The sequence below is a fragment of the Cydia fagiglandana genome, chromosome 1 (genome assembly GCF_963556715.1).
Source record: "Cydia fagiglandana chromosome 1, ilCydFagi1.1, whole genome shotgun sequence".
Lineage (NCBI taxonomy): Eukaryota > Metazoa > Arthropoda > Insecta > Lepidoptera > Tortricidae > Cydia > Cydia fagiglandana.
The window spans coordinates 26,324,249-26,346,459 of record NC_085932.1 but is presented as its reverse complement, the minus strand read 5'-3'; the positions used below and the strand labels follow the sequence as shown (position 1 = coordinate 26,346,459).

The 22,211-nt window shown below is 34.4% G+C and overlaps 1 protein-coding gene across 3 annotated transcripts in view; it reads left to right on the top strand.

The window, feature by feature from the left end:
- Positions 1–22,211, top strand: part of LOC134668606 (atrial natriuretic peptide receptor 1-like) — a 259,800-nt gene that overhangs the window by 135,613 nt on the left and 101,976 nt on the right. For 2 of the 3 annotated variants that reach the window (XM_063526048.1, XM_063526055.1), the window contains 2 exons: positions 19,605–20,490; positions 20,618–20,811. The exons of the other annotated variant lie outside the window; for it this stretch is intronic. In XM_063526048.1, coding sequence (XP_063382118.1) covers positions 19,650–20,490; positions 20,618–20,811 — 1,035 coding nt within the window. In that variant the 5' untranslated portion in view covers positions 19,605–19,649. Of the gene's footprint in view, positions 1–19,604; positions 20,491–20,617; positions 20,812–22,211 lie in introns of those variants that run through there. 3 annotated transcript variants of the gene reach the window in all.

The following is a 22,211-nucleotide window of genomic DNA, read 5'->3' as shown; positions in this document are numbered from 1 at the left end:
ACTTACCTACCATGTTTTTAACCTGAACTACTGTACCTACTTGTCTAAAATTGGTATCGTATAATTGGAAGGTAAAAAGAATGGAGATAAAACAGAGTTAACTTTGTTGGGAGATGTTGTAAATCTTAGATGTTGTTACAGTCAAACTATTGAAGCTTTCTGTTTTGTGCCGAAACTTTTGTCTCGTACCAACCCGGCAACAGCTGTCGGCAAAGTTTGCCTAAGTTGGGATATTGTACTTAGTGAAACTGTTAGAGAGGAAAATTGCTACGGCAAGGAAAAAATTAAATTATTCGGCTTCACTAAACCCTTTTATGGTAGAACATTATCATTATCACGATCGTAGGTACAGTTAACACTACGTATATAATTGTTTTTTTATTTATCTCTCAGTAGGTACCAAAATTTCACGCAACTTATTTTTTATAATCTCTGTAGCCGCCGTGCAGGTCAGGATCTCGTCGACTCAAATAAAAAGCTTCGATTTGAAGTAAACTGATGTAATTTTCCAAGTACTGGTTTTACAAGGGTTCCTTGACTCAACGGTTAAATGTAAAAGTGGTGTGGTGATTGTATGGAGGCTGATGAAAGAGTGATTTGCATAATTTGAACGTCCGAAAATGGTGGTTAAGATTTGGGTGCCTCTAATTGGCCGCGATACATAATATGTGGAGCGCTCCTATTGGTGCTTTAGAAAAAGCTTCCAAATACTAGCCGAGCCCGACGGCTGCGTTTATTTGTAATATTACTAAAGGTAAAATATATTAACCTTTGGACAAAATGTTAAATGCAATCTGATCTTATTTGCGATATTTGTACATTTAACTTTTAATCTCTTACCTTAAATAGGTACGAGTACAATCACATCATTATTTTTCATTAAATATTACATTCGTAGCTCATCGTCATCACACTAGCACCCCAGACATACCTAATGCACTTTTAAGATAGGTTGGTTTTACCACGAATGATACCTAAACCAAAGAAAATTAGTGAAGTAGTCCTATAAAAGTGGTCCGGTACAGACCCAAAACAATTACAATAAAGCGGCAGCCGTAGGAATGACTAATAAACTGGCCTGTTGCATTCTCATTGGTTGCGCGAGCTCGGACAATTTGAGCTTTTTGGTAAAACGGTGTAATGTTACCTCGTCGAGGTTTACAAGTGTGCGTAGTAGGAGACGCTGGTTCATTCGTCTCAATACTTAGCTAATCTATATTGTTTCTAGATCTATTAATTGAAGTTCGAATTGGGCAGTTACTGTATGTCTAGCGCGCTTGTGAGGCGAGTGGAATTAACACAACTTCAGCTAAAAAGTATTATTTTGGTATGTGCGCAGCACACATCGCGTATGTCTGGCCTCTGGATATTGCGCGGACAGTTTGATGGAAGTTAGTATAATTTACAACCTTGTATACAGTTATGGAGGTGTAAAATGTCTTGCGTAATTTATTTATTTACCATGGTGAAGTTTAAAAGTTGATAATAACCTAGGATCATTTTAAAATTATTTAATTTTTATTATTTAAAGATTATGTAGGTATGTAACTTAATTTTAATTTCACGTGTTCTCATTTAATGAAAATAGGTAATTAGTGTAAGTAATCAAATTTCTTATTACTTGTTGAATATTTACTAGATCACTTTTAATTAAACTTCAATCATTCATGCTAAAAATCTATTATTGAAGCGTGTTTTTTGATTTAATGGTATTAGTGACTGACCGAAGTCGTCATTTTTATTTCTGATTATTAATAATACATTATACATAAAACAATGTTTTACAAAATTGTATACTTATTAACTATGCCCTTTGATTATTTAATTATAATACTTAAGACTTCAAAGCTCGATTTTGTTTAGGATACCATCAAAACCAAGAGAAAAAACAAATTAACCAAGTCCAATTATGAAAAAAAAACTAGTTTTTGCCCGAAGTTTCATCTACCATCTCATACCAAACTCCATACCTCCATCTCTACGAATCTCCATAGCAAATTTCATCTTAATCGGGTAAGCGGTTTAAGTGTGAGGAGGTAACAGACAGACAGACTGTTAATTTCGCATTTTTAATAGTAGTAGCGTTTATCAGCGCTGGATGTCAATCTGCAGAATGATCTTTGCACGCGCTATTACGGTCATTTATTTTTATTGAGCTTATGTTTAGATCACGATGCCAGTAACTTAGAAAACGTGGGATTAACATCATTATGTACCATTAATGGCATTGCACCATGGACATATATATTACTTCGTAAGGACGCGGCTAACGAGCACTAAAAAGGGGGCCGCTACATGGGTGTGATATTTGCATTTATCACACCCCGGCGCTCAGTCGTGTGGCGAATTGCGCAGTAGAAAGTTGTCACGCAGCATAACACAAAAATGCCTTATTGCGTTGTAAAAGGGTGCAAAAACCATTATAGGAAGTATAAGAAAAAAAATGGGATCTCATATCATCGGTAAGTAATTTCCAATTAGGTTTATGTATTGCTTAAAACCAATTTTAAACGATAATTTTATTTCATTCTCACGAGCAACTAATGTTCGCTCGTACGTCATAGCGCTAATGCATTAACCTTGTAAGGACGTCATTTCTCTTTGGAAGTTATTATGAAGTAGAAATGCATACTGCGTGATTTGTATAGGTAAATTTACTTAAATATGATTAGTTGATTACCTACCGGATATAATTACCGAAATTAAAGTACCTATTGTCTGTCTTACAGAGTTTGTTCCCGTTTCTTTTACATAATTATTAAAAACATTCGAAATAACAAGATCAAGTATTTGTTATTGTTTTATTCGTTGACTTAGGTACCTAGTATATTAATTCTTGTCAGGTTAAAGTTTTTAATTAACTGTAGGTAAAACTCAAAAAAAATTAACAGGTGAGCGCTAGAAACAAAGCGCGCATTTTCAAACACCGATTAATTCACATCGCTGTATTTAATACTTTCCATTACCTACTTATATTTTTGCATCATATTTGTGGACAGGTGGCACGCTCTCGTTTCGGAGGCCAAGATTCTCTTTGGATCACTGAGCCAAAATAGTTAGTTTGTATTGCTGTTTCCTTCTTTTTTACTCTACCTGTTTTGCAAGCAAGAAACTAACAGAAATAGTTGTTCGCCGCATTTTACTCGCGAAAGCTCGGGAGGTACTTATCGAACTGTACTGCTGTAGCTAGTAGCTCGGCCAACTTGTCGACCTTGACAGAGCCGGCTTACACAGGGCGGCACACCGCACTGCGCGAATGTTTAAAATATTGCATTGCCACCTGAGACGATAATGACATCACGAAATAACGTAGAAGAACGGAAACTTATAAGGATAAGTTCGCCCATTTTAATACAATAAATATGTTAACTAAAGCATTTATTACGAGAATCATAAGTAATACATAGGCAAAGGGTTAGGTTAAGACATATGTAGGTAGGGTAGAAAAGGGGTTTCAGTCGATGTGTGGAAGGGCGGCACCGTCGTCGAACCCAAGCCACCAGGCGGGGGACTTAAACCGGTGGCGTGTGCCTCGGATGCACATGGTGGTGGCACGTATAACGGCGTTACTGATCCTGCATCTCAGCCAGCCCAGTACAGTACTTAGAGATCGGTTCCAACGTTGAGATATGGTTTCTGCCATATGTTTTATAACGGAGGACATTTGGGGTGCATAGACGCTGTCAACAGATGTTACAAGTGGTGTGAAAGTTGCATGTCGCATTTCACAGGCCGTGGAATATTTTCTCTGTTTTTCGTCTTCAGCTGATTTTAGTACAGATGTCACGGGTCTTGAGAGGTAAGAAGGAGCGTCAGTGTCGACGACACGGATATCAAACAACGCCAACAAATACAACAAATAATTTTGATTAACCATAAACTTAATCGACGCTCTTCTGATATAAACCGCGAATAAACTTAACAAGCCTTGTACGCCCGTACAAAGTTATCGCGAGAGTCGAGCTCACGTAGTTGTACGCAGTGTGTAACAGATGGCGCTTTTTTGCTGACATGAAGATCGCAACGGGCAATTCATATGCATGCGCTCATCCATAGTTTATATCTATGCATTGCACGCATTAGCCGGATACTAGAAAATCTTTTCCATATACCTACCTGGCGACGACTATGGTGATAAAATACATTATTTAGTTTTATCATGATATTCATGACACTCCCTTTGTTCTGTTCAAGTGTTTATGCGGTACAAATGCAAAGTTACATTAGACGGAATAAAATTGACTTTGCGGCCCGGGTGCCTTAGCTAATTTTTTTAGGTTAGATTTTTAAAAATAAGAATGGTTATGTTTTTACATTGGACAAAGTTACACAACATAAAATTAAATTATATTGTAGACTGGCTAGGCGCTCTAATGTTAGAGAGCCCCTCAACTTCATTTGAAGCTGCATCCAGTGCTTCTGAAAAGGAAAGTCCGGCCTATTGATCACCAAGAACAGGATGCTTGGATGGATAAATTAAGTTAACAGTTAACCTAAAACATATCTCTTTCATTTAGCTTTAATCGAGTATAAATCGAGGTAATAAAAAACTACTCTAGATACTATTATAAATTATACTTACATTTTTATGCTTGTGATCTGCCTATAAGGAAAACCGTTATAGTTGACCGGTGAGTTAAGTTTTATAGCTTAGTTTTAAAACATGAGCGTTGTATAAGAGGTCAGACACGATATTGCTTGTGGCCAATATCCGCGTTCTTTCATTCCTTATTTACTTTGCTCTACACAGTTTCTTCGTTTCGAAGAGAAAACAAACTTGTGGCTGTCTTGAAGTCTATATAGAACAATTAATTAATTTTGGAATACAATCTTGGATATGTAAAATGTAGTTTTCATTGCAGCATATAATAATAAATAAATGACAAATCAAAAAAATAAAAAAAAAATAAAAATACTTAATATATAAAGAAGTCCTAATTGGAGGAGAAATCAGACCCAGTACGGATATGATGGTCGTTCTTGTCTACGTGACAGCGTGATAAAACAGTGTCCGTCACTTTCTATCCCACGGTGTTAAAAAGTAACAGTTATTTTACCACGTGGATAAAGATGGATAAAGCCATCCATAAAGGGGCCCACTGATTATCAGTCCGCCGGACGGTATCGGCCTGTCAGTTGTTCGGAACTGTCAAAATTATGTTCTAACTGACAGGCCGATATCGTCCGGCGGACTGTTAATGAGTGCCGGCCTTTATAAGCCGGCTGGGATCCGAAGTAGCAGCTTACGATGCAACTAGTATAAATGTGAAGTTGCGGAAGAAACAGTAACAAATGGTGTCAATTTGTGTAAAGAACATGTTTAAATTATTATCAATCCTAAAAAAAATCAGAGTATTACTTTTCTTCTCTACACTCATAATTCATCAAATAGTAAGATAGGTACAGTCGCCATCAGATATATCGCAGCGGCCAAGTGGCTCACAAAATCTGAGCATGTCTCTATTGTCAAGGTGTTAGAGTGCGTGTTCAGATATTGTGAAGACATTGGCCGCTCCGATATATCTGATTGCAACTGTACGTAAATAAACAAGGAAATATGGAACAAATTCCGTAACCCCCGAACCCTCACGTATGGGATAAGTTATCGCATTTACCATTGGGATCACCTTTAACCCTTGCATTTATTTATAACACAATTCATATTCTCGTACAGTCAGCAGCAGAAGTTGCTAAGCGGGCGAGGTGTTCAAAATGATCGTGACGCGACTTTATTGATAAGAGAATAAGAGCGTGTCAAGGTAATTTTGAACACCTCACCCGCTTAGCAACTTAGGGCCCGATTCGGATTTTGAAATAGACATCTAATTAGATATCTTTTAGACATCACCAAGATACGATAACGATATGTTTAAGATCTGACCTGTCAAATTTGACATTTGCGCGATTCTGAAGATACTCTTGAACGATTTCCACAGGATATGACTTAGAGATCCAATTCACATCTAATAAATATCTTACTCTATCTAACGTAAAAGTGACATTGGTTGCCCGAATTGCGCTGCAAAAGAGAACTAATTGATATCTAAACTATAACGTATCTAGAATGGATCTAGTACGTGTCGTCTCTTGTGAATATCTTGAAGTTCGAATACGACAGTTGTGCTGCTGACTGCACGTATTTATAGCAATTGTTTACAGAATATTTTACACGCCCTTTTAGCCTTTATATATAAAACAATCATAATTAATATTATATACAAACACTAATCGCAGACAATTGAAAATTAAAGTTGTTGAGTTTCAAATAATATAAGGTGCAGTGGGCCAATTTCGACTGCGGGGCAATTTCAACTAATCGAAATATCTTCCATGTTTTACATTATTAATTTTTATGGTATCTAACATAACCAAACATACCTATTACCTACATTTTATGGCAGAAGACTTATAAGTCCTTTCCATTATTGTCATATACTTATAGTCATATGCCTTATGGGAATATAGTTCAGAGCCGGAAACCGCTACCAACTTTTAGTATGTTGTTGGGCATGGCATTGGGTCTCCAAAACTGCCGGGAGACGGCGGCGCCGGCCATCTACTTCAGCGGAATGACGTCATCAAAATGACTCCCGTTTCGTTGCGAATATTGCATATTGTACCCAAACTATGCATGGCACATAATTGTGTGGGGTATTGAATGAAAGCCAGTTAAATATGCTATATTTCATTTATACAGTGTGTATCAAAATATTCAGCCGTTTAAGAGCCATTTGCAAAAGAATCAAAATGATGTAAAAAAATATTCAATTATTTGGGTTTTACAACCAAACCAAAAGTCGGACGTTAAATCAATGTACTACAAAATTAAAGACGACGTCTGACGCCATACGTTGATATCAATCAAGTCAAAATTGGGCCAAATGTGTGGAAATTATGCATCAAAATATAGATATTTGCCCATACAAATGCATTAAAGTTAAAAAAATCCAAATTGGTCATTTTCAGGATAATCCGCGTAAGCTTCTAGTATGTTATTAGCAATATGACCTGGGTCCTAAAACTGCCGGGAGACCATCTTTATTGTCCCCCAGTCACGAATAATGACGTCATACAAATAATCACTGCCGAATTTCGTAAAATGTAAATTATAGCTATACTATGAGTCACACATACATGTGTCTTACATGTAATAAAAGGTTATTAAATTTAGTATGATTCACCTAAACATTGTTTGTAAAAAAAATGTACGGTTTAAGAGCTAGAAACAAAGAAATACCACTTTTTATGGAAAAAGTAGATATATATCAATTTTATAGCTAAACTAAAATCGTCAATAAAATGTTGCGTATAATATTTAAAAAACCAGTTATTCAACTATATATCACAATTTAAATTTTACATTTCCGACAAAAACTGTGGAAGTTCTGGAAAAAAAACTAAAGCGCCCCAACAATTCTACCTTAATGCGCTCATATTATGCAAAGAATAGTTCTAATCATCGAGTATTAAATGAATGAACGTTACATAAAATACATGAAAACGACATTTTCGAATGGAACCATAATTAAAATAATAATAATTTACTTGATAAGTAAGCAAAATACTGTTTCTTTAAGTACCTAATCTCCTCCTTTCAAAGTCGGTTAAAATGTGGCTTTTGTGACCTGGGCTACAAAGACAAATAAATTGACACCTCATTTATCAAAATCAGTTCAGTTGTTTCATGTAAAAAATACATAATTACTTATATATTTAAGCCTCGATTAGCCTTATACATACATACATACATACATCACTGGCTCAGTGACCCAAAGAGGACCTTGACCTCTGACACAAAAGAGCGTCACTCTGCCCTATTCTGCGCCACTTCGCGCCAGTTGGGTATTCTTATAAAAGTGGAATCTTGAGTGGTGCAAGGGTTTCAAGGCTGAGCTGAGAAGGCTGGCAGAATTTTCCCTCTGATCCTCCGAAATACAGGTCACCCCTCTGGTCTGCTAACATCTACGGCCTGAGGGTTTCAACGTTAGATGCCAAGCCACGCCAGGCCATAATAGTAAAGGTCTAATTATTGAATTTTATTTTTTTGTCCGACTACGGCAGAATTTGCTATCTATGCGTGCATGTGTAGGTACAGTTTGCATGAAAGTACTGAACTGATTTTGATAAATTAGGTGTCAATTTATTTGTCTTTGTAGCCCAGGTCACAAAAGCTACATTTTAACCGACTTTGAAAGGAGGCGATTAGGTACTTAAAGAAACAGTATTTTGCTTACTTATCTAGTAAATTATTATTTTTTTAATTATGGTTCCATTCGAAAATGTCGTTTTTATGTATTTTATGTAATGTTCATCCATTTAATACTCGATAATTAGAACTATTATTTGCATAATATGAGCGCATTAAGGTAGAATTGTTGGGGCGCTTTAGTTTTTTTTCCAGAACTTCCACAGTTTTTGTCGGAAATGTAAAATTTTAATTGTGATATATAGTTTAATAACTAGTTTTTCAAATATTATACGCAAATTTTTTTTGACGATTTTAGTTTAGCTATAAAATTGATACATATCTACTTTTTCCATAAAAAGTGGTATTTCGTTGTTTCTAGCTCTGAAACCGTACATTTTTTTTACAAATAATGTTTAGGTGAATCATAATACATTTAATAATCTTTCATTACATGTAACACATGTGTATGTGAGACTCGTGGTATAGCTATAATTTACATTTTGCGAAATTCGGCAGTGATTATTTATATGACGTCATTATTTGTAACTGAGGAACAACAGAGATGGTCTCCCGGCAGTTTTAGAATCCAGGTCATATTGCTAATAACATACTAGAAGCTTATGCGGATTATCCTGAAAATGACCAATTTGGATTTTTTTAACTTTTATGCATTTGTATGGGCAAATATCTACATTTTTATGCATAATTTCCACATTTTTGGTCCAATTTTGATTTTATTAATATCAGTGTATGGCTTGAGACGTCATCTTTAATGTTGTAGTACATTGCTTTATCGTCAGACTTTTGGTTTGGTTGTAAAACCCAAATAATCGAATATTTTTTTACGTAATTTTTATTTATTTGTAAATTTCTCTTGAACTGTTGCATATTTTGGTACACTTTGTATAAATAAAATAAAGTTTATTTAATTGGCTTTTTCATTTAATACCCCACACGTGTATGTGCTATGCATAGTTTGGGTGCAGTATGCAATATTCGCAACGAAGCGGGAGTCATTTTGATGACGTCATTCCGCTGAAGTAGATGGCCGGCGCCACCGTCTCCCGGCAGTTTTGGAGACCCAATGCCATGCCCAACAACATACTAAAAGTTGGTAGCGGTTTCCGGCTCTGAACTATCTCTGCGACCGTTTCCCATAAGGCATGGCACTATTAGCATATTAATAGAACATAGTATAACATTTATTCAAACAAACAATGCTATTATTGTCGCCTGACGGGACAGAATAACAACAAAAAAAGTTGACACACGCGTGTGGTTGAGAAAATACATTTGTGTTACAGATTTTTTTTTTCGCCTAAAACTTTTTATTACTCTAAACACAAACCGTTCTCAAGCGGATACTTTATAATAATACTAAGAACTTGCTGCTTACTGGTATCAAAATATATTTTAGTAAAACTGGTTTCACTTTGAATTCTGCATATTTTATATATTTCGTGTTTGAAGTGTTCTTAATGACAGCCTTAATGACGATAACTTATGCATGCTAAGTAAAATTGAATATTTAGCTTTTGCATACAGTCAGGCGTGTCTCACTCCGCGAATTCGTCGCTTTGCTACAGGTAGCTAAAAGTGCATTCCGTTCGGCCCCAATTTTGGGGTTTGCCATAAGCCGCGCGTGGCGCTGTCGCCACCTAGTGGCCATATCTGTGCTGATCGTAACAGACGCGTTTTATTAGAGAGTGAGTCTTCTGTACTTAGTACTATTATTTATTCTGTGATACAGTATAGAGTTTTTATTTATTTAGGACTGTTTCTTTTAAACTCTTAATTCAACATAAAGATTATGTAGGGTAATTCGCCAATAACTGGCCACTGTTAGTAATTGGCCACCAAATGAATTCTATTCACCTATAAACAGGGTTCGTTTTAGTATAAGGTTTCAATAATTGGCCAGCCTTCAATAACTAGCCGCTTTATACTAAAATTAATTTATATTTGTGCACAAATATTTCAAAAATACAATATTATTTCAAATTACGTGACATCTTACGGAAAAAATATTGTCGAGTGACAGGAAGAAAACGAACGCCAACAGGCCTTGACATATTTTCAAATTCAAATTATGTGATGGCCAGCGTTACACTTCCAACACCAGGTACTGGCGAATTACCCGAGGTATTTACAATATTAAAGTAAAAAAAACCGGGCAAGTGCGAGTCGGACTCGCGCACGAAGGGTTCCGTACCATAAAGCAAAAAAAAGGGGAAAAAATGTAATAAGAAAACGGTCACCCATCCAAGTACTTACCACGCCCGACGTTGCTTAACTTTGGTCAAAAATCACGTTTGCTGTATGGGAGCCCCACTTAAATCTTTATTTTATTCTGTTTTTAATATTTGTTGTTATAGCGGCAACAGAAATACATCATCTGTGAAAATTTCAACTGTCTAGCTATCACGGTTCGTGAGATACAGCCTGGTGACAGACAGACGGACAGACGGACGGACAGCGAAGTCTTAGTAATAGGGTCCCGTTTTACCCGTTGGGTACGGAACCCTAAAAATCTAAACTTGATAAAAATCGATGGAAATAATTAAAAAGATAAGGGCTTTTAAAACTTTCAACTTAATAACTTCAGCACTGTTTTGCTACTAAGACTTTGTGAAATGGCAAAATAATTCATTAAAAAGGTTCGTGAATGAGTTTCAAACTGAAACTTGGTGAGATATTTAGCTGAATTTGCGAAAAGCAATTCATGATAAGTATCTTAAAAAATCTCTTTTAATTACTCGATTAATTAAATGTACAGTTAATTTTGAAGCGTTCGTTTATAACATTGCAATTAAAACTTGAGTTTAATTTAAATTCTTCGGAATAAATAATATTTTCATTATATCAAAACATAATCATTTCTATTGGATTGCTTTCAAAGAATTTGCCAAAAATAGTGATTAAAAATAAATGGAAAATTAATAGCATGAGCGGTATTAGGATTTTAAAATCTGTCATGGTTTTGATATTATTATCACTACTACTTACACGGATTTTCATGTATGTATAATATTTTAATATAGGTACTTTAACTTTCTTACAATCGTTTGAACATTAAAATTATTGCTCGATGAACAATTCCATTAAGATCACAGACAAAACATCCTCCAGACTGAGCATAGTCGCGCTACCCCCTCTGCCACGCATACAGTAGTTTTACTCCATGTTCGAGTCCAAAGTGTCTTTGAACGGACCAATCTCGGCACGGGACTTCGCTCACCTCGTCCCGCGCACCCCGCATTTTTGGCATCATAGGATTAGATGATTCCTAGTCTATGATTAAGATACAATCTATAATTCTCGTTTCGCTGTCACTTATTTATCTAAGCGGTGTCACTACATAATAACGAATTAATTTTAGAGTAACCTAGCCAAAATGCCAATCGTTTGCGCCGTAGTGAACGACACGCTATAATCTCTCTCTATCACTCTTTTATATTAGTGCGACAGATACCCATTAGCGTATCGTCCACTACGGCGTAAACTTTTGGCATCTTGGCTAGGCAACCCGTTGTCAATTAATCATTAGCAATACCTATACCCACACGTTTTTTTTTGCATTTATGATTACTTCTATTATTATTCTATTCTATGATTATTCTATTAGCACGAGTTTTATTAGGTTCATTATGCGGTATAATAATGAAACAATCTTTTTGGCTCCTCTACACGATGGGCCAGCGCCGGCCACTCCAAGGGACGCATTTATGCGTTAGAGGGAGCAAGTGATAGTGCTATCTCATTCTACCGCATGGCTGCGTCCCTTGAAGTGGCTGGCGCTAGCCCATCGTGTGGAGAGGAGCCATTACAAGCGTGATTATTACACATGATTCACTGCAACATTTTACTGCATAAAGTGCCTGAGCGGCTACCGCGATAACCGAAATTCGCAAATTGCGGGGATCGTTCTCTTTTACTCCATTGACAGAGAAAAATCCCCGCAATTTGCGAACTTCGATTTTCGCGGTCATAGCACTGTTTAAGGACCTCGTATTTACTCTGCGCTGTTATTTCTGATTCAAAATAACACAGCAGTTTGGTATGAAATATCTCCGTGTCTTTCGATAGTTTCTCCGCTTGAAAGTCAATAAGTTTAACGATTCTTATATCCGTGTTAATAAAAACACATATAAATAAAAACCTTGTACCTTTAGGTCCTAAGTAAGTAAGAGAGACGTGAATAATATTGTCATTCTTTCGTTTCATTCCAATTTACATTAAGGTATTTAATTTTATCGCAATTACTTTATCGTCTGTAGTAATATTTAGTAATACTTACTTACCCGCATCATAAACATAAAACAATACTCGAATAACGATACTTTAAAATGCATTTATATGCATTTACATAATTATCTAATCATACGTCATACGTCACCACAAATGATTCTAATTCCAACCATTGAGCATTCCTAATACTGGAGTCAGTTATGTAACGCTGCCATACATGACCCAAAAAATTTTTATTAAGCTATGAGCTTCATCACATCTGATATTTGAGTAATTCTAAGCATTTCTAGCCTGAAGTGGGGGGAGGGTGGGGTACAAAGACGGCCGCCATCCGTCATCTTTAAAAAAAATCTACTCTGATCCTGGTGGGTACTAGGGCAAGTTTGGTATCATTTTCGTATAAACCAAAGACGTAGAATTCATTGCTGATATTTGTTTTTTCAATTTCATAGTAATTTTACAAGAAAAACGTAAAAAGGTGAAAAATTTGGTTGGAGATTTTTGCTACGCGGAGCCGAAACTACAAAAGATAGAAAGTTGAAATTTGCACACTAGATTACATTTATAAAGTGTACAAGAGATAAGAAGCGATTTTGAGAAATTCAACCCCTAAGGGGGTTAAAAAGGGGATGAAAGTTTGTATGGGGTTCAAGTTTTATTTTAAGCTAGGAATTTGAAACTTCGTAAAACGATATATTATTAAAATACAAGAAAACTAATTTCAGCGTTTTTGAAAATTCATCCCCTAAGGTGGTGAAAAAAGAGTTGAAAGTTTGTATGGATATCAAAAAAATTTTCGAACGCGGGACTTGAATCTTTGTATTTGGGGATATTATTAAAAGACAGGAAAAGTAATTTCAGCGTTTTGTAAAATTCATCCCCTAACAGGGTTAAAAAGGGGTTGAAAGTTTGAATCCATTACAAATCCGAGTAGACACACATTTCTTATTGCCTCCCAGGCTTGAAATGCTTAGAATTACTCAAGGAACATATGTGATGAAGCTCATAGCTTAATAAAAAATTTTTGGGTCAACTTTATAACTGCTTCCGCTATAATGAATCTTCACATAAATGCTAGGTAGGGACAGTCAAGGAATTTAAATTCCGACCCATTTCGTACTTTGTCACAGTGACAATCAATATGAAAGCCGCTAGAGACCTCATACGGTTGTCACTGTGACAAAGTACGAAATGGGTCGGAATTTAAATTCCTTGACTGTACCTACTCGTATAATTTATTATGTGAGAACGTCAAAAAACCAGAAGTAAAAAATAATGCATTGTGATCTTAATCGTAGTCTAAAGAAGTAAGCAGCGCAAAGCGGGTTAAAGATAAATACAATAGGAGGCCTATTCTGATTATGAATTTGATCTAGATTTGTTTTTGAAATGGCCAGTCAGCCGTCAAAAATGGCATTTCTGGTTGAGGAAATGTTACTTTTGACAGCTGAGAGATCACGTCCATATCAAGTCCAGATCAAATTCATAAACTGTTATTACAATCAGAATAAGTCTCCAGTTAAATAAAATTATTAAAATTAGCGTACTAAACTGGCATTTTAATTTTATTTTCATATATTTGAAAATAAAATAAAATTTATTTAAAACGTTTAAACAATTCTCGTCTACATTATTGTTTATTTATAGATTTTAAGGATTTTGTATATGTAATCAAACTTTCTAGATCAAACTAATTGTTGGCTCAAATAAAACTAAATACAAAAATCTATTTAAGAACATAACATTAGAAAACCATATTAATGTAGTCGGTTAGCATTTTTTATTATGACTAAAATAGCGACATGCATGAACCTTTGCACACTGAGGTCTAAGCAGCGGCCAAAAACTTGTTATAAATATACCCAGAGTTTGAAGGTAAGCTATTTTTAGACGCGGAGGCGTATGAAGTCACGACCTGACTCATGGTGTGCGCGATCGGAACGGTACGACAAAAAGTTACTGTTTTTGTGGACGGATTATTTAGACGTCAGCATAATTACACATGGTTTGTGTGCAAACAAAATTAAAGTCAACATAACATTACATATATTTTTTGTTAAAGTTTATGTGAATTAAAAAGTGCTACTAACTAAATCTGGTTAATCCTTATTGTTTTCGCGATGGAATATTATTTCTAAAGTATGTCTGAAGAATACAAAAACATAAATAATTATATAGGTACCTTATTTGTATTATTACGATTTTTTCTTTTATAAATATACATTAATGCACTGCAATAATAAACAGGAAAACAAAAAAAATGAAGATTCGTCAATATACGCATAAATTTTATTTATTTCTCTAACGAGATTAATTACTTACCCCTAAAGTAAGTCAGTTCAATCACCACGCATCACAGTCAATGTATTAGTATTTTGGTATTTGTTGCGTAAATTACGCTTACCTACCTAAATAAGTTTTTCAATGACTTGCAAAATATGGGAATGATAACTAAGCATATAAACGAAAGTAGGTAAAAGAAATTAATTTCCGAGCGATTTCGTACTTTATCAGTATCACAGTGACAATCAATATGAATGTGGCTAGAGACCTCACACCATTGACACTATCACAAAGTACAAAATGGGTATAAAATTAAATTCTTTGACTGTACAATTGAATCTAGTATTCAATGTATGTTCTGAAAGAAAAGAGTTGTGGAATGTACTGGGCCCCATACATTCCTCGACTCTTCTCTTTCCGCACAGACTATATACAAATACATAGGTATCTATGACACATGTCGCCAGTTTCCATGCACGTTCGGATCACTCAGTTCTAACAACCGTAACGACATTCAGTGTCGAGCGATCCGCGGTCCAAATTATGTGCATAATTGTGACGAAAATAGATTTCTAACCACGAACTGATTTCCGTACGTACGTATAATTCAAGTACTTTGCGTTTAACTCAATATATAAAAAAATGTTGCAATAGGCGTCTGGGTATTGGTATAAAGATTATTTAGGACTTGCAAAGTATTGAAACAGGATTTAAATAAATGTATTATTGGAATATTTGGAATTTAATAAAGGTATTCAAGACGTTTATTAACACTTAGTCTGAATAGAACATTGTTATTTTAGTTTTAATTATGGTTGGGTACCTACTTACATCTCTATAGTCAATTACTAAATTCTAGTTAAATTCTGCGTACCTATGTAAATTATATGAATGTTAGGAATATCATTAAATATAATCATAACATAGGGTAATGTTAATGTTTGGTTAGTATTGTCGGTCTTTTATATATATTCAACACAATTATAAAACTTGGTTATAAATAACTATTGAAAGCACAAAGGACAAAAAACAAACAATGAACTATAAATAGGAGTAGGACATTAAAACTAAATCATAGAATTATTGAACTACTTAATATAGTCGCAAAAGGTACGCCGGAAATGTCAAAATAGGATCATAATGGAATGACTTCAAATATAATGATGATGAATGCTATTTAAGGAATAATAATTGGATATTGTGATGTATTAGCGGAGTTGGCCATGATAAGATTTATGACGGCCATACAAAGATACAGTTTTTTTAGCTTAGCACAGTATTGTTTATTGTCACCTCACCATTAACCCATATTGGTGTTAAAATTTATTTTCTAACGACCTTAGCCACACCATTGATCAATGATAATGGTATTATGCTAGTAAAAAGAAAAAACACAATGAAATTGTGGAGTTACTTACCTAAAAGTTATAAATTATTTTTTGCTTTAAATACCATGCACAAAATATATAATCCTTTAAAATCGCAGTTCAGTACGAATGGTCCCAACAGGAAGTTTTGAATGAAGCGTAGCATGATGCCCGAAGCTGATGTAGCTACAAAACAAAAAATATAAGCGGAAATAATTTGTAATTACAAAAATCATGTTTTAATTATGTTTTGTTTCCGGCTTGTAAAAATCAAATGTTTAGTATATTTGACAAAACAAAACAATAGACTTACAATATTTCACTTGTACCTGCCGGTTTGTCATATAATATTATTGAAAAAATAAAAATATTATCAATATAAATATAGGTATAAGCAATTGAGTATTTTCAAAAACAAAGTTCATTCTGTATTGCGATCAATATAAACGATAGTGGGCGAACTAAAAAACCAACACTCTATGAGTACTAACTTTCCAATCGACAGTTTCCCGTTTCCTTTTCAATTCCAAAACTGAACTTTATTTCTATTTCCACATCGTACATTTTACTATTAAGTTTGAAAGAGTTGCTAGCTGGAAACTTAACACTTACTTACTGGTACGAGTTCTTGTTCAAACTCTTGTTTCCGATACATTTTTATTTGGATGCCTGAATCATTGAGCGTTTTATACGGGTGTATTTTGCATTCCGTGAATTGATTAACAGAAGTAACGTTATCTGGTTGCCAACCCACTAAACGTATGCAACTGCATAATTTTGCTTAGTAAAGGTGATTGACCTGTAAAACAATCATGGTAACACATTTTTTTAATAACCTTATTGAATGTAATGATAAATTTAGCCAATCGAACAAATTAAAATTTTAAAGTCGCCAAAAAAGAATAATTGTAATGCGTAAAAGAACTGTAGGTAAGTACTTAAAAATATCATCAACGAGTAGGAATTAATATGTAAAATGATTATGTTAAAGTACCGGCCGAAAACAAACAGCCTAAACTAAACTGTTGAAGGAAGGACCTTAAAATTAGAGACATATTTTCTCCAGATGTTGTTTACTTGCTAAAGGTTGAAAATGGACTGGAAAATTTTTTGCGAATATCATACGAAATGTATGAGTAATATAAAACATCACATAAGATAGTTGACACATTGATTCATATTAATTCATCACATCCTGTTAACTACTGTCCTCGTCAGCCATTAAATTAACATATGGTATTAAGCTTCTCAGTATTTTACGAGAAAACGCAGATCAAAGATCATTTAGTTGGCCACACTGCATGGTTAAACTAATAAATATACATCACATGCAGTTAACCATTAAACATTATGTTATTACGTATTTAGCGTTAACGCCTTCATAAAATATGTTAAGCGTATTTCCCATATTATTCTGAGAACTGATTTGCATTATGTCGTGTATTTTATTATAGCGGTATTGAAAATGTGTAATATAGTCATCATACCTACACAATTACAAGCTATATACAAACAAAAATTCATCAAATATATCTTACGAATAACGATATTAATGATATTAAGGTGCAGTAGGCTAAGAGAACGGAGTTTTTGAAAAGTCGTACCGCTTTTTTAGATCACAATACGGTTGTTAAAAAAATCTTGAGGTCTTTTCCTAGGTACTTCGGCGATTCGAATTCTGATTTTTTGACGTTGGCTCGATAAAACGAACACGAACATAGATCTAAAATGTACATTAAAATTTATAACAAATTGTGCTGAAAACTCAAAATATGAAAATTATTTATAAAAATGAGCAATTTAATGCTTGAAGGAACTCGGCGATTACTTTTTATTATTAAGAAGATACACCGTGGCCGCACGAAATCGTCTTTTCATACAAACGCAGTTCTCATTTTCCTCTCCGGATATTAACATTATAAAAAAAAAATTTGGACACAGTTTGTTGTATATCAACCACAGATGCCACTCTATGTTTGATTTTTGTTATATTTTACGCCGCTTTAAAAAACACCGTGTATACCTACATCTGGATTCTGGAAACTCCAATTACTAACAGATATTAATAAACTGAAACAAGTCTACAAAGATCATTTGCAAGAATTCACATCAAAGTAATCTAACATGATTTGACAAAGAAGGCCTCACCCAATTGTAATTTGAAGTTTTTGGTCAGAATTTCAAATTCACTCAATTAAAACATCGGTTAATCGGCCCTTTAAACCTTATTTCATGAAATACAAGGTTGAATTTCCTTTGTTGACACATTTTTAAGATTGTCTATGCTGGATGCGTAAAGTAATTTAGGAGCCCATATTAAAAGACGAGTGATCTGTGAGTAGAATCCTTGATGATTGGTGCCAAGTTTGGTAGAAGGATGTCCTTATTTGAATTTTTCAATACATTTTTTTCTCTGTAATTGCTGTTTTTCCATTCACTTTGTACGAATTGAAACAAAATATTATAATTTTTATAATAGTAAGTAAAATCTTTCAAATAACAGTTTAGTACCACAATATCTTATATTTATAAAAGCTTAAGATGTTAAAAATAAGAACCGATCCGCATACAAATTATACTATCGATGTTTTAGGAAATCTTATCAAAAATAAGTAGTAAGGGGTTGGGTAAGGAGCAATAGTAGATTGTTAACCAAGGGTGGAAAGTGAACCATTTCACCCGAGATATTTTGGCGCTCGAACGAAGAGAGAGCGCCAAGCGCCAATAGTTCGAGGGTGAGATGGTTACTTTTACCCGAGTTAAACACTCTACTTATCATTTCGACTACCTATGAGGAAAGTCAAACAAGAAATCTGTTGATTATTGGTAATATTATCATTAATTCAATCAGTTTCACTTTTTTAAGGCGGGTATACATTAAGGCCGTTTCAGATACATCCCAATTTAAGATCGGATTATCTATGCCATAGATTCTATGGTTTTCGATTTTTTCCGATCAAAATGTAAGCGGCGCCAATTTCAGTCATGCGGAAGCTAATATGAAAGCTTTTAACTGAATAATATGCTGTTGCTCGAACTAAAAATTTGAAAAAAAAAATTACTTTCCACCCTAGGGTGGGAAATGACATTTTCCACCCGGTTATCAGCCTATGAAAGGTGAACTTTCCGAACAGGAGAGATGAAAAATACATTGTAGACTCAGTTGGTTTTTAGTTTTCACAGCTTAGGGAATGGGCGGTGTATTCAGTAGTTATAATATAAATACGACTTCTTAGCCTTTAATGTATACACAAGAAATTGAATCTGAACCTTTCCTTCGCGCTAAGTACGTAAAAATAAAAAACATAATTGATTCCCGAAGGACTTTGAAATTTTTCCATTTTTTGCATCAGTGAGGCAATTTCATAACTCGCAATGTTATTATATTTTTTATGTACCTATAAATGTAAAGCTAATGGTAATTCGTTACAATTATATGTAATATCAATTAAAATTCTATCGCATACTAATCGCATTCGTATCATATTTATGTAAACAACGATAATATCTCTTCACAGTGATGTGTTGGTGAAGTAAAAAAAATGAGATAAATACGAAATAAAATGTTAAATGAGATCGTGGATGCGATACTCCCAATAAACTGTGCAAAGGCACTAAGGAGCAAACCACGACATGAAAATAAGACTAATTTCAAAAGAAGACACCAAAATGAGAGAGATAAATATGAAATTAAAGAACCTTACAAAATTATGGACGATGTTCAAACACACGAGATTAAAAGAACAGCAAGAAATAAAGCAATAAAAATAGAATTTCCAAATTTGTTAGGTCTTCTTGTTTTATATGTGTGTATAACGAATGTTGTTATTAAGTGTGATGTAAGTGTTGCTGATAAAACTTTGAGAGAGGAAAGGAAAGTACGTGGAATGCATTTGCAGAATAAAGGGTCATTAAAATATTGGCATGGACATAGATACGAGAACAAATTGTACGGTAATAGTCACCGCAAACGAGCATCGATCTCTGATTACGAAGACAAAGAAACTTACTCTAGCCCTGATGAAGTCAATAAACGTTACGATTCCTATAGTCATAAACACGAAGATACGCAAATCACTGGAAACGATACTTATGTAATCGGTCACCCGCATGATTTAGTATCAAACCCCTTCTATGTGAAGGAAATAAACTTTAAATTAAGACCAGACATGAATCAGTTCAGCGAGAAAATACTCAAACTAGGAGTTCTCTTGCCAACAAATCCCTTGCTGGAATTCTCATTGGCCAAAGTTTTACCGATTCTCGAAATCGCCATTCCCGCTGTTACGAAACCTGACGGCCCTTTACCAGGATGGAAAATTCTAGTAGACTACCGAGACACAAGATGCTCTTCTATTGAAGGACCACTGGCTGCTTTCGAATTTTATGTAAATGGTTCTGCAGGTAAGTTTTATTGGATAATGCATTTTGTATTTGAACATTTAATCATTTAATTGCAATTCAAATTCATAGCTGAATTCACATTGTATATGATAGACGTTAGATAAGACAGTTATAATAAACATTACAGATGCCTTCATCGGGCCAGGGTGTGAGTACGTAATAGCACCCGTTGCGAGGTACGCCGGGGCTTGGGGCATACCAGTGCTGACTGCGGGGGCTATGGCTGACTCATTCATCCACAAAACTAGCTACTACATGACGCTAACCAGAATGATGGGCAGCTATACTCAGGCCAGTATCGCCATCAGCGAAATTTTTGAGGTAAATTTAAAGTCTACTGGTGTTATGTAAATGTTTTAGATTTTTCTTTGCTAGATGAGAAAGTTTTTAATTTATGGTTTGTTTTATTGGGCGGCGGCCTATCACAACACAAATTTATTTTCTGTGAATGTATGTACCTATTTGATAAATTTCCATTTGTGCGAAAGGTTATCATACCGGGTGTGGCCTGTAACATGAGCAAAAAATTAAACTGTAGGCTGTACTCCTCATGCTGACCAAAATTTGTTCAGCGACTTTTAAAAATAACTTGTGGTCTGATTTTTAATACACTTTAAAGTTTATTCTAAGACGCAATGTATTACGAATTTTGTTATGTTTAAGGCGTGACAAGCAACGTCAATTACAATGATATGGCGTGGCGATGGCGTCCATTGAAGATAATATTTATTTTGTATGAAAAATAGGGAGTCTAAATGCTTCATAATTTTTAAAAGTTGTTGAACAAACGTGTCACGGTTTGAGGAGTACAATCTATGTTTTAATTCTTTGCTCGTGTTACAGGCCACACCCGGTATAAAATAAATTAGCCACTAAATAGTAGTTCTTAAGTATGATCGAATTAATACTGACAAGTTTAAAAATGCCTTTCCAACAGATGAAAATGTTAATAGAATTTAAAGCTTTCATGTTGTTAATCGTTTTATAAGTGTTATTTATTTGTTCGTTTGCTTGTGTAAATGTTGTAAGACTTATTTTATGCAAATCTTACCCCACAATTTTGGAATCCTATTATAATTCAATCGTTTTACGTGACTTGATTTAAGTTGGTGAAGAATGTTAAATTACAATTCTAGAACGGCAATGGTTTGGAGTTCATATTGAAGTATTAAATAGATTATTGTTTTTATAACCTTAAAATCTGTTTTTTTTTAAGTTAAACTTCCTTTATTTTAAAGCAAAATTTTTATTAAATTATTTCTTCAACTTTGAGCTTTTACGAACTTATGGGTATATGGTACGGAGCGTGTAATGTGTGTTATGTCCAGATAATGTCAATACCTTATACAAGGCAAGCAAAATATTTAAAAACCCCTCTTTACATTAAGTATATTATATTAAATTACCTATTTACTTATGTAATCATTATGATATTCAAACACCGTCTTTGATACAAAGTCCGTTGGCATGGAAAACAGTCCAAAGGACAAAGAATCGTCGTCCGTAATAATATGTGATCCGACATGTTTACGACATGTCTTGTCTACCCATTTTCGGCCGAACACATAATATGAACAGAGTCACTGAACTGAGATTGAAGCTAAATAGGATTCCATGAGAAATTATTATGTTAACAAAGGAATCTGATTGTTATTTATATATCAAATCAGATTTTTTATTCTTGAATGGATCAGACTCGAGCACCGAACGATATAAACAGT